We start from the raw sequence: 16,996 nt of genomic DNA on the forward strand, positions 1-16,996 counted from the left end.
CCAAATATCATAGTGCAGCAAAAATTACTGCTGTGCCCATAGTGCCCAGAGTATTAATAATGTCCCACAGTGGCTCTAGCAATAATAATGCACCCCTCTAATGTGCAGTTCCATGGGTGTGGTTTATAATGTATCATCCTGTATCAGCCACTGTGATACGTTTGGCATATCATTAAGGTCAAGTTCACACTTCAGTTATTTGGTCAGTTATTTTCATCAGTTCACTGGCTCACAATCACTGATGGAAATAACTGACCAAATAACTGATGTGTTAACTTGGCCTAAATTGTATAGTCATCTAGTCATTGTCAAGTTTACACTATTTAAAATATTAAAACTGTGTCATGAATGATGCAAGGCCTGAGGAGGAAATTGTATGAAACATGAGTATGAAAGCATGAAAGAACAACATTTTTACTTCTTTAAAGGAGTCGCACTCCCGCTCATCAACTGTTCGGGAGTAGCTTCGACACTGCAACTAGGCCCCGATTACTGCCTCACTGCTCCTATTGAAGTTGACCCTTTTAAGTTGTTTAAATTAGGATTTATACAGCCTCAGAACTCCATCAAAGTGCCAGCCACACAGTGCATCATTTGTGTTAATAAATGCATAACAAAATACCCTAGACCCCAGTGGCAATGGATTGGCTTTTTGGCCCAAAGGCAACTGTAAATGTAATTGTCATCTGCTAAATCTTTGGGGCCTTTCATAGTTTCGGAGCCTGGGCTCAAGATAATGTGGTGGGTCAATCTGACTTTACTTCATGTTTAGTGTTTTGACCATGTTTAGCAAAAGGGAGGAAATGTCCTTTTGAAATCACTAGACTCAAGCTTCTGATAATCAGCAATGAGGAATATGCTCCCTCCTACTTTTCCATGTTGAAATTGATCTGTATAAAACTTTAACTAGTTTCGTAAGTGAATGGAATTTCTTATCACATACTGACTCTAAGTTACAGCCTACAGGTTGTCCTAGCGTTTTTATTAGAAACAGTTGACAAAACATATACCGTATTTTTCGCTTTATAAGACGCACCTGTTTATAAGACGCACCTAGGTTTTTGAGGAGGAAAATTAGAAAATAAATATTTTTAACCAAAAGGTGTGCTTTTGGTGGGTTTTAAACTAATGGTGGTCTGTGGATGACACTATTATGGGTGATCTGTGGATGACACTTCTATGGAGGGGATCTGTGGATGACGCACTGTTATGAGGGATCTATGGATGACACTTATGTGATTATACCCCCATCATCCTAGAGAATACACTGATGTACTGTAGGTACTGTACATTGGTGTATTCTCAAGGATGAGGGGAGTTATAGTCAGATTAAATAGAAACACTATCCAGGGATCTGTAATTGGCATGTGTTTATATTAAATATGACTATAACCCCCCTCATCCATATAAATCCACTCATATACTGCAGCACATGCGTGGATTCCTATGGATGAGGGGGGTTATAGTCATATTTAATATAAACACATGACAATTACAGAACAGTCCCTGGACAGTGTTTATATTAAATATGACTATAACCCCCCTCATCCATAGGAATCCACTCATATACTGCAGTATCTGGGTGGATACCTATGGATGAGGGGGGAAGGAAGGGGGGGTTGTAGTCATAGACACATTTGCAGTCATTTTTATATTGCCCTGAGCTCCACTCACCCGGGGACTGGGTACACAAAACCGCTGTACACAGCAGCAGCAGAGCTGGGTACAGCGCGAAATTGGAAGGAAGCTGATGGAGGTGAGGGCAGCACCACTGCGCTCACCACTAATCAGCAGGACTAAAGAAGTGCGGGCTGGCGGCAGCAGAGCGCATTCATTGAAGCTGCCAGCCCGCCCAACGGTTCATTAACCTTCTCCTGGTACGGAGATTTCAGAGACTTCCACTTGTGTTTTACCTCTTCTACCTCTTGAATCAGTAACTCTGGGCTTGTCTCCTCCGTTTTGACAATGTCCGCTTGAATTCAGGAAGGAAGCTCAGGACTTGCAGCTGGCTGCACAGCATCTAATGCTTTCTGCGTCGCTCCATGGAATCATCCACCAGGACTTTGGCTGGGATCTCGCCATCACCTTCTTCTTTACACCGCACGTCCAGACAAGTAGTTCGGGAGCAGGAAGCAGTGACAGGATGGCGGAGGGTTTTTGGATTCCCTCTCTAACCGCCCTTGTCTGGAGTCTGGACGTGCGGCGTAAAGAAAGGTGATGCGAGATCCCAGCCAGTCCTGGTGGATGATTCCATGGAGCAACGCAGAAAGCATTAGATGCTGTGCAGCCAGCTGCAAGTCCTGAGCTTCTTTCCTGAATTCATACAAGAAGCGGACATTGTCAAAAGGGAGGAGACAAGCCCAGAGTTACTGATTCAAGAGGTAAAACAGAAGTGGAAGTCTCTGAAATCTCCGTACCAGGAGAAAATTCTGTTCAGTTTACTATAATAGCGGGCGGGCTGGCAGCAGGGGAGCACAATAAGTGAAGCCGCCGGCCCGACAATCCCTGGTGCAGTCTTGTAAAGGAAGCGGCAGAAGCCTTTAGTGAAGCCGCCAGCCCGCCCAACAGTTTAATGGCAGGCTCAGGAGTTGTTAGTGAGAGCTCCTGAGCCACCTAATTTTAGTTCTATTCGTTTTATAAGACGCAGTGACTTTTCCCCTCCACTTTGGAGGGAAAAAAAGTGCGTCTTATAAAACGAAAAATACGGTAAGTAACATCCCCAACAGCTTAGCTCAGCCTATCTAATGCAGACAGACAGTTACGTAGCTTTATTTTCACTAGTTTTTATAATGTTTGGTGCTTCACAGCACTTTATATTTATATACTGTATAACTATATATATATATATATATATATATATATAATAAAAAATTCAGCATCTCAGACAAACCAAGGTGCTTGTATCTAGAATCCTGATAAGAAATCCAATTAAATAGTATTTTAAAAATGTGGAAAAGAATCCTTTATTCACCTGTTACAGCGATATTTCAGTCCTGTTTCTCGCTTGAGAAAGGTCCTGTGACAGGACTGAAAAATCACATCGGTGAATAAATAATTTTGTTTTAAAAAAAAATGTAATTTAACTTTTGAAGTATAGCGGATTTATTTTTAATATACACAGTATACATACAGTTATTTCCATATATATTTGAACACTGACAAATTTTGTTTTTATTACCTGTTTACTAAAACATATTCAAGTCATAGTTATATAATGGACACGGACATAAAGTCCAGACTTTTATCTTTCATTTGAGGGTATCCACATTAAAATTGGATGAAGGGTTTAGGAGTTTCAGCTTCTTTATATGTGACACCCTGTTTTTAAAGGGACCAAAAGTAATTGGACAATTTGACTCAAAGGCTGTTTCATGGCCAGGTGTGGGCAATTCCTTCATTATTTCATTCTCAATTAAGCACATAAAAGGCCTGGAGTTGATTTGAGGTGTGGTGCTTGCATTTTGAAGATTTTGCTTAGAAGTAAACATGCGGTCAAAGGAGCTCTCCATGCAGGTGAAACAAGCCATCCTTCATCTGCGAAAACAGACAAAACCCATCCGAGAAATTGCTACACTATTAGGAGTGGCCAAATCTACAGTTTGGTACATCCTGATAAAGAAGAAAGCACTGGTGACCTCAACAATGCAAAAAGACCTGGACGCCCACGGAAGACAACAGTGGTGGATGATCACAGAATAATTACCATGGTGAAGATAAAACCCTTCACAACAGCCAACCAAGTGAACAACACTCTCCAGGATATAGGCGTATCACTATCCAAATCTACCATAAAGAGAAGACTGCATGAAAGTAAATACAGAGGGTTCACTGCACGGTGCAAGCCACTCATAAGCCTCAAGAATAAGAAGGCTAGATTGGACTTTGCTAAAAAAAAAACATCTTACAAAACCAGCACACTTCTGGAAGAACGTTCTTTGGACAGATGAAACCAAGATCAAACTCTACCAGAATGATGGAAAGAAAAAAGTATGGTGAAGGCATGGTACAGCTCATGATCCAAAGCATACCACATCATCTGTAAAATAAGGCGGAGGCAGTGTGATGGCTTGGGCATGCATGGCTGCCAGTGGCACTGGGTCCTTAGTGTTTATTGATGATGTGACACAGGACAGAAGCAGCCGGATACTGTGTGCTCAAATCCTGTCAAATCCAGCCAAACTGATTGGTCGGCGTTTCATAATACAGATGGACAATGTCACGGCCGGGAGTGGGGGAAACCCCTTACCGTGCGGTGTCAAAGGGAAAAAGGGGATCAGCCTGGCCAAAAGGAGTAATAAGGGTGCAGGTCACCTCCTACCGCGTCCCTAATCCTCTCCCTGACTCCTCACTGTATGAGCGGACCCCGATGGTAGGACGACTCATACTCAGGATTCCTAGAAACCCTAAGTCGCCCTGGTAATCCCTCACATAGGAGCAGGAGAGAGACAACCTGTTCATCCCAGTCATGGAGGAACAGGAGTCTCTATCTGAGGCCAGGCTGCAAGGAGAGGGGAACACATACAGCTATAGAGATGGCAGGTAAGTGAAGCCAGTAACACACCTACCTGCCACAGACACACTGACTGGAACCCGTGCACAAGTGCTGGTGTCCACACAAACATTCAGGACACAGCACACACCACAAACCACACAGGGACCCAGGACACCCATAGCTGCAATAAACATAAGACACCATAAAAACATCTTCTATGACCACAAGGGTGGCCCTCACTGGACAGATGGCATTTGAAGACCAGGAGGATAACTCCAGCATACACCATAGCTGGAGTACCCCTCAGCTTCAGGCATCCAGCAGAGGCTAAATAGCCCAAGCAGCCACACCCACACACACATAAACCCAGTGTTAACAAAACACTAGGAAGGGAGTTAACCCTTCCAACACCAGACAAGGGAAGGAAGTCACTTAAAGGGGAAGTGCACACACAAGCATACCAATGCACATGTTACCACCGGCAACAGCATGCGTGGCAACCATGTCCCGGCAATCACGCAGAAGGCCGAGACTCTGCCACCGCATGCTCACACAGCAACACGCAAGTGTAGCAACAGTGTCACAGCGCACACCATAGGCCGTGACAGACAATGACCCAAAACATAAAGCCAAAGCAACCCAGGAGTTTATTAAAGCAAAGCAGTGGAATATTCTTGAATGGCCAAGTCCGTCACCTGATCTGAACCCAATAGAGCATTTCACTTGTTAAAGACTAAGCTTCAGACAGAAAAGCCCACAAACAAACAGCAACTGAAAACCGCTGCAATACAGGCCTGGCAGAGCATTAAAAAGGAGGAAACACAGCGTCTGGTGATGTCCATGAGTTCAAGACTTCAGGCAGTCATTGCCAACAAAGGGTTTTCAAATTAACATTTTATTTACAATTAGTTAATTTGACCAATTACTTTTGAGCCCCTGAAATGAAGGGATTGAGTTTAAAAAAATGCTTTAGTTCCTCACATTTTTATGCAATCATTTTGTTCAACCCACTGAATTAAGGATGAAAGTCTGAACTTCAACTGCATCTGAATTGTTTGTTCAAAATCCATTGTGGTAATGTACAGAACAAAAATTTAAAAAATGTTGTCTTTGTCCAAATATATATGGACCTAACTATATATATATATATATATATATATATATATATACAGTACAGACCAAAAGTTTGGACACACCTTCTCATTCAAAGAGTTTTCTTTATTTTCATGACTGAAGGCATCAAAACTATGAATTAACACATGTTGAATTATATACATAACAAACAAGTGTGAAACAACTGAAAATATGTCATATTCTAGGTTCTTCAAAGTAGCAACCTTTTGCTTTGATTACTGCTTTGCACACTCTTGGCATTCTCTTGATGAGCTTCAAGAGGTAGTCCCCTGAAATGGTCTTCCAACAGTCTTGAAGGAGTTCCCAGAGATGCTTAGCACTTGTTGGCCCTTTTGCCTTCACTCTGTGGTCCAACTCACCCCAAACCATCTCAATTGGGTTCAAGTTCGGTGACTGTGGAGGCCAGGTCATCTGGCGCAGCACCCCATCACTCTCCTTCATGGTCAAATAGCCCTTACTTTCAAAGTTTTCCCAATTTTTCGGCTGACTGACTGACCTTCATTTCTTAAAGTAATGATGGCCACTCGTTTTTCTTTACTTAGCTGCTTTTTTCTTGCCATAATACAAATTCTAACAGTCTATTCAGTAGGACTATCAGCTGTATATCCATCTGACTTCTCCTCAACGCAACTGATGGTCCCAACCCCATTTATAAGGCAAGAAATCCCACTTATTAAACCTGACAGGGCACACCTGTCAAGTGAAAATCATTTCAGGTGACTACCTCTTGAAGCTCATCAAGAGAATGCCAAGAGTGTGCAAAGCAGTAATCAAAGCAAAAGGTGGCTACTTTGAAGAACCTAGAATATGACATATTTTCAGTTGTTTCACACTTGTTTGTTATGTATATAATTCAACATGTGTTAATTCATAGTTTTGATGCCTTCAGTCATGAAAATAAAGAAAACTCTTTGAATGAGAAGGTGTGTCCAAACTTTTGGTCTGTACTGTATGTATATATATATATATATATATATATATATATATATATATGTATATATATATATATATATATATATATAGTGAATCTAGTTGCTCATAATGCTTTTTTAATGTGGTAGGCACAATGTCATACACACTATCAACACTATAGGAGAGACATATACTTGTCACTGTGATGATACAAGCTACAGCATATCAAAGGGCAGTGTGCCCAAAGTATAAATGTGAGTGACAAGGTGGAGAATACGCTAAGCATATTACCTAATTCTGTATTGCATACTTGTCAGAAGGGGACAACCCATGATTAGCTTTCAACTGTAATTGTGATAACCCATTCATGCAAGCATGGTCCCCTGGGTGCCAGATTACTGACCTCATCGTGGCTCACAGCCAACCAAAAGGTGAAGCATGCCCTGTTTTATTTCAGCAATGCAGATTCATGGTGATAACTGGATGAAAATGTTTCAAGCAGAACTGATGAGACAGCTGAGACAGTAAAACCATCTCCTGCAGTGCTTCATGTAACATGAAAGCATTTCCATTTACAATGTAGCATATGCTATTATATTAACAGTGCCTTAGTAAGTTGATAATATTTGATTCAGACTCCAATAATGACTCTCAGGTTATATAACAAATAGGACCTGTTTCCTATCCCAACATGTGTCTTTTAGTAACAAGTTGCATTCCCCATGTAATAACAATTCTGGAGCATCTTTTCATATAACTCTAGGCTGTGACATTTCTCTGTTATTTCTAGAAGTTTATGAATGAATTGCTAGCAGTCTGCAATTAAGATCCAACTGGGTGTTACCACTTGGGTCGTGTCCCTGCACAGTCTGACACTGGTTGCACTTATTGGATATTGTCACACTGTGCAGGTACACACCCCCAACTGGTAACACCCATCTGTACCCTTACTGCAGACTGCTAGCAATTCATTCACATTGGGAATGCAAGTAGTTACTAAAGATATGTCAAGAAAGGTGACAGGTCCTCCTTAAGATAAGTTTGTTTTATTGCATGGCTCTAAGAAAATAGCACTTCTTAATGGCCGTTTATGAAGTAAACCTGTATGTTACATAACTATGATATCCAGTGCTATCAAAAGAAAACTCAAAGTTCTCTTTGCAAAAGAATATAAATGGCTTACAGTATGAGGTCGTAACACCTGTACATATGCAGCCAGCACACCAAGAAGAAGACATGCTTCCAAGAAAAACATCTGAATGACATTAATATACTGCTAACGTTGTAGTCTGAGTCTCCTTTGCTCCACGTAGTTACTGCAGGACAAGATCTCCTGGCAAGAACTTGTGAAATGTCAACATATAATAACTATGACATTAATCTAGGTCATCATAGCAGGTTGTACAGACTTTTGGAAGAAAAAAGGGCACAATGTGCCTGGTATTGACGGCAGGGAATAAAGGCAGTATGCCAATATGCTGAGAGGTGAAAACAGAAGATTTTTGTGGGTGATTAAGGTACAGATGGACCAGGCAGAGCATTTCTGGCAGCTCTATGTAAAATATACTATATACAGGTCAGGTCTGGCGGCAGAAGATTAGGATCCAGGAAAGATGCAAAGGTCAGTACACAGGCAGACAAACAGATCATAAATTCTAACCCTTTCAGTACTGCAACTGAGGGGAGATACATCAAACAATGGTCCTAATTCACACACAGTACAGCGTCAGGCATGAACCACCATTGTAAGTGTTATTTATATGGAAGAGACTTTCATTACAAACTTTCACCTACTGTATTTTAAATGACCTATGCTGGAATAGTTAACCTCTCTAGCAATAGTCATTGAAAACCAGCACACAATTGTGTTTATAGGATGGTGTATTCTCCCTGAGATGTATTCATGTAACATGTACTTGCAGTATTACAGACTATCCATTTTGATCATAGTCACATACAGTAGTTGAAAAGGTTAACAAAAGACTCAAGTCAATCAATTTCAACCTATAATCCTACAGTGTTGATCCATGAGTTAGATGCAAATTACCCATACTAGGGAAATAACTGCATCCCACCACCAAATATCACAATCAGAATAAATCTCCTCTCTCCAGAAACTTGTAATGGCATTACTTTCAAGAAAGATTTTCAGGACCTCTTGATCAAATCAAAAGATCTTAAAGGGTTTCTGTCAACAGAATTAACCCTATTAAACTGGCTGACATTAGCGATGTGCTTTTACCCAGCACAGAGGGCCGTCAGGAGGAGACGAACGCTGCCTGGCCTTGTCAATCAAGGACGGCAGGGTGTGACTTGAGGTCGGAGAACGGAGCCTCTGGGAACAGGCACTATGCCACCCCTGCTCCTAAAGGCTAATTTGCATATCATCAAAAGTAAAATTGTGCATTTTCCCTGTGGATCAGATGATCTGGCCAATGAAAAAACATTTTAAAAGTTCCTCAGTGCAAAACTTCATTTCTGACTATTAGAGCGGAGTGAATTTTTTAAAAATTCGATTTGGCCGGTTTGCCAAATTTTTTCGAAAAAAATTCAGTTCGATCCGAATTTATTCACGGCGAATCGCATTAAAAAAATGCTATTTCCTGGCTGCAGAGAGCCTGTATAGTGGTGTAGAACACTGTGCCTTGCAGTAACATGCATAGGGAGTCTGCTGTGGTAGTGAAATAATACTGTGAATCAGTATGCAGGGCCGTCTTTAACAAGGGGCAAAAGGGGCAGCTGCCCCGGGCCCAGTTGCTCCTGGGGGGGCCAAGGCAGCTGCCTCATGAGCCCTGCTGACCGCTGCCCCGAGTATCAGGCTATCAGCTACACACGGGGTGCTGCTATGCCATGCCTGCCGGCACTCCAGGCAGCGTACTGTGAGAGCTGTGATTTTCTAGGACCTTAGATGACATCATCACCATGTGACCAGTAACCTAGCAATATTACTGGTCACATGGCTATGAGGACATCACAGGTCCTGTCTACCAAGAGTGTTGCTGCAGGAGAAGTTTCCCATAATTGTGGAGCTTTGGGGTGCTGTATACTGTGAGGTGCTGTATTCTGTTTATTATATATATAGCTTTTTTTGAGAAGATTACATCAGGAAAAGGTGACAAGGGTTGTTATGCTAATATACTGTAAGCTACTGTATAGTGGGGTGCTATACTGCTCTACTGTATACTATGGGGGTGCTGTATACTGTATATTGTGGGGTGCTTTATACTGTGGGGGGCTGTATAGTGTGGGGTGCTGTATAGTGTATAGTTTGGGGTGCTGTATACTGTGAGGTGCTGTATATTGTGGGGTGCTATACTGCTCCACTGTATACTGTGAGGTGTTGTATACTGTATAGTGTGGGGTACTATACTGCATAGTGTGGAGTGCTGTATACTATAGGGTGCTACACTGCATACTGTGGGTTGCTGTATACTATTGGGTGCTATACTGCATACTCTGGGGTGCACTGTAACGCTAGGGTGAACCGAGCCCCGGTCTCCTTCCTGCAGGGCGGTGCCCACTTCCAGCCCGACCCCAGCTGCCCAGAGCACTGATCCTGAGCCGCTGGAGTCTTCAGAACTGGAAGTATTTATATCACTGTACTCTACCAGGTGTGTGGATTTTTTGTGTGTGTGTGTTGTGGTGGAGGCCGTGATTGCATGCTAGGGTGTGGGAAGGCGGGATCCAGGGGGCCCAAGTAAATTTTTGCCCAGGGTCCAATCAATATTAAAGACGGCCCTGTCAGTATGACACACAGATGACAAGCGTTGCTCTTAGAATCACTTTAACACAATTGAGGCTCAAGAGTTAACTTTTTACAATTAGTCCGCGACTACTAGTTGCCTTCTTTTAACATATGTTAATGTATAAATCATAACTTTTATTATTGGTCACTAAAAGTATCTTCTTAGAGCATTGTTAGTAATATTAAAACTCTCAGTTTTGTTCCCTCTATGTTAGTTAGTATTGTACATCACTGTGATACTACTGATATACTGTACATTGGGAGGCTAGTAGCTGCGCTCTCGACTCTTCCCTCTGAACTTACTGTATATATCAGCACTACTCATTCTATATTTAGTAGTAACATAGAGCTCACTCCTGAATCTAAAACCACCTCAAATACTGCCCCCCGACATGTTTCGCCAGCTAACCTGACGTCTTCAGGGGATCGGGCAGTATCGTGTTTGGGGGCGTGATGCAGATCTTTTATAGCCTTCTCTCCTCATGTTTTTTCATTTATCCTATCGCAATGAGCGTTTTATTTTTAGGGGAGTGGTTACAACATAGCTTAGCCACTATTGGTGTGGCTAGTACCCTCCCTCTTCTCCCATCCTCCTTGTCTCTCCTCCCTGCCCTCGGTCTCGCGTTAGTTAGTTGAGTCTCGCGCATGTCCGCGATCTTCTATTCCTTCGTCCGGCTTGTTACTCAACTGTGCATGTCATTGAACTTGCGCACTTCATGAACATTGGCATTTGAATAACTGATGAAGGCTAAATAATATATTGAGAGTCCATAATTATGATTGCTAATGGAACTAACTAGTTAGATATCCATCAAATCTATTAAATGATTCCAAAATTAATTATGACACCAACAAAAATATGTGACAATACATGGTCAAAAAACACAAAAAAATAAAATTAAATAATAATAATAATATATGATACGGTAACTTGGAATAAAAATTAAAATAATGGGAAAAAAAAGATGATAGCTAGCTACTATAGTAGTGATTAAAGGGAACCTGTCACCTCAAAAATGCATCTACACCCGCCAGCAGTACCTCATAGTAGCCCGCAGCCTGTTAATAAGTCATATGTTTCATCCTGTTGTCCTATGTTGCATAAGTTAAACAAAACGCAGTTTTATTCTCCATCAGCGCTATAGTGCCGGCCAGCTTGAAGTCAAGGGGGCAGCAGCCTCCTTGCATCAAGTCAAGGTAACCACGCCCCCTAACTGTCCCCTCTTGCCTGAGAGTAACAGCCTGCAGTGCGGCCGCGATTCCCCAAGTCTCGTGCATGCGCGGTGCGCTCTGTAGTAATGCGCTATCCCATCTCCTGCTGCCGCTGTAAGCCGGGTTTCAGCGGCGCAATGCGCATGCGCGAGACTTGGGGAATCGCGGCCGCAATGCAGGCTGTCACTCTCAGACAAGAGGGGATCGCCATTATCTCGCGGTGCGCGAGCTCGCACATCACAAGATTACGGCTCTAACTTTCTGAGCAAGGAGGAGATTCGTGGATACAGGCGGTGCTGGGTTCCTTCACAGGGGGGCGTGGCTGGGCTCCAGAGCGGTTAGTACAGCCCCTTGGTCTCCTTACCAGGCTGATTTACATATATATAAAATAATTTTTTAACAGAAATAAAACCACTCAGAGATATGGGACAGGTATATTGCGGACATGCTAGCGGCGATCTAGCCGTGCATGTCCGCATCTCTATAGGGTAAAAAGAGGTGACAGATTCCCTTTAAACTCTGTTGTGTTCCCTCTATATTAGTTAGTATTGTACATCACTGTGATACTATGTTGCTACCAGTGATGAGCGGCAGGGGCAATATTCGAATTCGAATTTGTGATCTCGTCATCATTTTCTTGATTGCGAAAATCGGCAATCGGAAAATTTGCGATAATATTCGCGATACGAAAATTTGCAATCAACACTACTCCTATAGGCAACTTTCCTATTGGTTGCTAGGGATGTTGCTAAGTGTTGTAACCATAGTGAGGAGGTGGCAGCAGCATCAGGAGATCACAGTGACTCGGTGACAGAGTGGGGAGGTGGGTGGCAATACGAGTACCTGCTGAAGATGGTGGTTGAAAGAAAGAGCACTTGGCATCAGATGTGTGGCATCAGGCGGGTGGCAGCATCAGAATAGTAGATGAGGCAGGTAGCCAGAAGAAACCGGTCTCTTTTGTCAAAGTGTTGGTGTGGCACCATGAATGATCTAGTCTGATGCATCAGGCATTAGTGGGTGGAAATCCTGGCTGATCCACGCCTGATTAATCTTGACAAAGGTCAGGCTCTCCAAATTTTGGGTGGACAGGCAAGTTCTTCTTGGGGTAACTATGGCCCCCGCCACACTAAACACCAGCTCTGATGCCACACTACTGGCCGGGCAGGACAGTTTTTCCAGGGCAAACTCTGCTAGTTGCGGCCACAACTCCAGTTTGGCTGCCCAGTAGTCCAGCGGATCTTCAATGTGGGGTGGCAGGGTACTGTCCAAGCATGCCACCACCTGCTGGTTCAGGTCCTGCTCCAGGTCTAGCTGCTGCTGCTGCTGGTGAGTAGTTTCTTCACTGGGCGGGTGAAGAAAGTTGCTCACCAGCAGCTCTAGACTTAAGTTGCTGCTGATGGAGCTGGAACTGCTCCTACCCCACACCCTGCCACAGCAGTCATGGCAGAGGAACGTGGGCGCAGAGGGCCCCACTGGTCAGACCTGCGAAAGGATATATGATAGCGCAGATAGGCAGTGGCCAACTCACTACATAGGATGTCTCTATAGTAGTTCAGTTTGTCCTCCCTCTCAGCGGGTGTAAAAAAGGCCCTCATTTTGAACCGGTAGCGGGGGTCCATCAAGGTGGAGAGCCAGAAGTCATCCCTCTGCCGAATGGTGACAATTCGGCTGTCACTACGCAAGCAAGTGAGCATGCATCAGGCCATTTGTGCAAGTGACTCGGAGGGACTCCCTGCCTCCATCTCCACTGCATACTGCCACAGTATGTCGGGGTCCTCTGCCTCGTCTTCCTCATCGCCTTATAGCTCCTCTGGCTGCTCCTGCTTCTCCTCTCCTGTCACTTGTGTGTAAAAACCACCCATTTCGCTACATATTGCTTGTGCTCCAATGTCCTCCTCCTCTTCCAGTTCAGCCCCCACAGTGGTTATTCTACTCACTGGGGGCGGCAGAAGGAGACAGTGATTCGGAAAACCATGATGGCAATCCAATGAGTTGGCATGCTTTTAAAATAAAGTTATTACAACTTACAAGAGGCGTTTCAAAAACCTATTTCACTCAAATTTAAAGGGGTTGCCTGATTTAGAAAACAAACCCATTTCAAATGCCCTAATAGGGAGTTAAAAGGGTTTTCTGAGATTTTTATACTGATGACCTATCCTCAGGATAGGTCATCAGTATCTGATCGGCTTGGGTCCTGGGTGTCAGACCCCTCCTCAACCCTCCTGTGAGTGCCGATGCCCTCTTGAAGCTCACTAAGTACAGTGCTGTACATTGTACAGCGGCTGTGCTTGGCATTGCGCTCAGCCCCATTAACTAGGGAGGAATCATTTCACAGCATCTTAGTGCAGGAAGAGACGTCAGAAGGCGCTAGGGACAGTGCTAGAAAAGCGATTTACAGGTGCAGGGAAAGATTATTTGAGGATCCAAATAGCCATTATACAGCTCTGTCATTCCAGCTATTTGTTCTTGGGGTGCAAGTGCTACAGTATGTTGAAGCCTTTAGTGGCTTATAGCTGTGGAAAAAGAAAAATATATACGCACCTCACTGCTGCAGTTATACAGTATGTGTTGAAAGTGTACAGAAATAAAATTGATACGCACTTGACTGCTGCAGTTATGTGTTGAAAGCGTACAGAAAGAAAAAATATATGCAATTTACTGGTGCACTTATTTGTGGCAAAAGCGTTTAGTGGCCTATTTCTTTATAGAAACAAAAAAATATACGCACTTCACTGGTGCATTTATTTCTGCTAAAAGCGTTTACTGGCCTATTTCAGTACAAAAAGAAAAATATATCCTCAGTTCACTTCTGCAGTTATATGTGTTGAAAGCATTTAGTGGCCTATGTCAGTACAGAAAAAAATATATATACGCACTTCACTGGTGCATTTATTTGTGGCAAAAGCGTTTAGTGGCCTATTTCAGTACAAAAAGAAAAATATATTCTCAGTTTACTTCTGCAGTTATATGTGGAGAAAGCGTTCAGTGTCCTATTTCAGTACAAAAAGGAAAAAAATGTACTTCACTGTTGCATTTACTTGTGGTGAAAGAGTTTAAGTGGCCTATTTCAGTGCAAAACAAAAAATATATACGCATTTTACTTCCACAGTTATTATTTCAGTACAAAAACAAAATATATTCAGCGTTCACTTTTGCAGTTATATGTGGTAAAACCGTTAGTGACGTATTTTCGGTAGAAAAACTAAATATATTCAGCGTTCACTGTGGCAGGTATATGTAGCAAAACCTTTAGTGACGTATATCGGTCGAAAAACGAATTTGATTCAGCGTTAAGCGCTGCAGTTATATGTAGTAAAATCTTTATTGACGTATTTCGGTCGAAAAACAACATTTATTCAGTGTTCAGCGATGCAGTTATATGTGGTAAAATCTTTATTGACGTATTTCGGTCGAAAAACTAATTTGATTCAGCTTTCAGCACTGTAGTAATATGCAGTAAAATCTTTTGTGACGTATTTCGGTCGAAAAACTAAATTTATTCAGCGTTCAGCGCAGAAGTTATATGTGGTAAAATCTTTATTGACGTATTGTGGTCAAAAAACGAATTTTAATCAGCTTCAGCCCTGTAGTTATGCGGTAAAATCTCCATGATGTCTCCATGATGAATCTGCAGCGTGGGGGCCCCCGTGTGGCTTCTACACACTTTCAAAATAATCCTTCAGCAGGGCGAATAGATGCCAGATGACCGTCCTGGAGCTGCTGTCGGGAGCAGCAGTTCATTTCTGAGATGTCCATATAGTGCAGGGGGAATCCGAAGACCCTCTCCATCTCCGTGCTTCGTTATATGTGGTAAAATCTTTATTGACGTTTTCGGTGGAAAAACTAATTTTATTTAGCATTCCGCGCTGTAATTATATGCGGTAAAATCTTTATTGACGTATTTTGTTGGAAAGACAAATACGTGGTAAAATCTTTTGTGATGTATTTCGGTGGAAAGACAAATTGTATTTAGCGTTCCGAACTGCAGTTATATGTGGTAAAATCTTTATTGATGTTTTTTGGTGGAAAAACAAATTTTATTCTGCATTAAGCGCTGCAGTTATATGTGCTAAAATCTTTAGTGCCGTATTTCGGTAGAAAAACTAATTTGATTCAGCGTTCAGTGCTGCAGTAATATATGGCAAAATCTTTTGTGACGTATTTCGGTAACATAGTAACATAGTATATGTGGAAAAACTAATTATATTCATCGTTCAGTGCTGTAGTTATATACGGTGAAATCTTTATTGACATGTTTCGCTGGAAAGACAAATTGTATTCCGCGTTCAGCGCTGAAGTTATATGGGGTAAAATATTTATTGTCATTTTTCGGTGGAAAAACAAATTTTATTCAGCGTTCAGCGCTGCAGTAATACAGGGTATGTGGTAAAATGTTTTGTGACATATTTCGGTGAAAAAACAATATTTATTCAGCGTTTAGCGCTGTAGTTATATGCGGTAACATTTTTATTGACGTTTTTTGGTGGAAAGACAAATTGTATTCAGCATTCAGCGCTGCAGTAATATGTGGTAAAATCTTTATTAACGTATTTTGGTGGAAAGACAAATTGTATTCAGCGTTCCGCGCTGCAGTTATATGCAGTAAAATCTTTATTGACGTTTTTCGGTGGAAAAACATTTTATTCAGCGTTCTGCGCTGCAGTAATATGTGGTAAAATATTTATTGACGTATCTCGGTGGAAAGACAAATTGTATTCAGTGTTCAGCACTGCAGTTATATGTGGTAAAATCTTTATTGATGTTTTTCGGTGGAAAAACAAATTTTATTCAGCGTTCAGCGCTGCAGTTATATGTGCTAAAATCTTTAGTGATGTATTTCGGTAGAAAAACAAAATATATTCAGGTTCACTGTTGCAGGTATATGTGGCAAAACCTTTAGTGACGTATTTTGGTTGAAAAACAAATTTGATTCAGGGTTCAGTGCTGCAGTAATACAGTATGTGGTAAAATCTTTTGTGACGTCTTCCGGTGGAAAAACTAATTGTATTCAGCATTCAGCGCTGTAGTAATATGCGGTAAAATCTTTTGTGACTTATTTTGGTGGAAAAACTAATTGTATTCAGAGATACACGCTGTCGTTATATGCAGTAAAATCTTTATTGACGTATTTCGGTGGAAAGACAAATTGTATTCAGCGTTCAGCACTGCAGTTATATGTAGTAAAATCTTTATTGTCGCGTTTTTCGGTGGAAAAACTAATTTTATTCAGCGTTCAGTGCTGCAGTAATACAGGTGAAACTCGAAAAATTTGAATATCGTGCAAAGTTCATTTATTTCAGTAATGCAACTTAAAAGGGGAAACTAATATATGAGATAGACTCATTACATGCAAAGCAAGATATTTCAAGCCTTTATATGTTATAATTTGGATTATTGACTTACAGCTTATGAAACCCCAAAGTCTCTATTTTGAGGTACCCTTTTCTCAGGGGGTATGGATTAATTGGATTCATTAGCTGACTAGAGAGTGTGACACTTTG

The 16,996-nt window shown here is 41.9% G+C and overlaps 1 protein-coding gene across 1 annotated transcript in view; it reads left to right on the forward strand.

The window, feature by feature from the left end:
* TRPM3 (transient receptor potential cation channel subfamily M member 3) overlaps positions 1 to 16,996 on the forward strand; it is a 550,448-nt gene that overhangs the window by 473,264 nt on the left and 60,188 nt on the right. The window contains exon 24 of the mRNA XM_040419752.1: positions 13,403 to 13,418. Within this exon, the coding sequence (XP_040275686.1) occupies positions 13,403 to 13,418 (16 nt within the window). The remainder of the gene's footprint in view (positions 1 to 13,402; positions 13,419 to 16,996) is intronic.

The sequence above is a fragment of the Bufo bufo genome, chromosome 2 (genome assembly GCF_905171765.1).
Source record: "Bufo bufo chromosome 2, aBufBuf1.1, whole genome shotgun sequence".
NCBI lineage: Eukaryota > Metazoa > Chordata > Amphibia > Anura > Bufonidae > Bufo > Bufo bufo.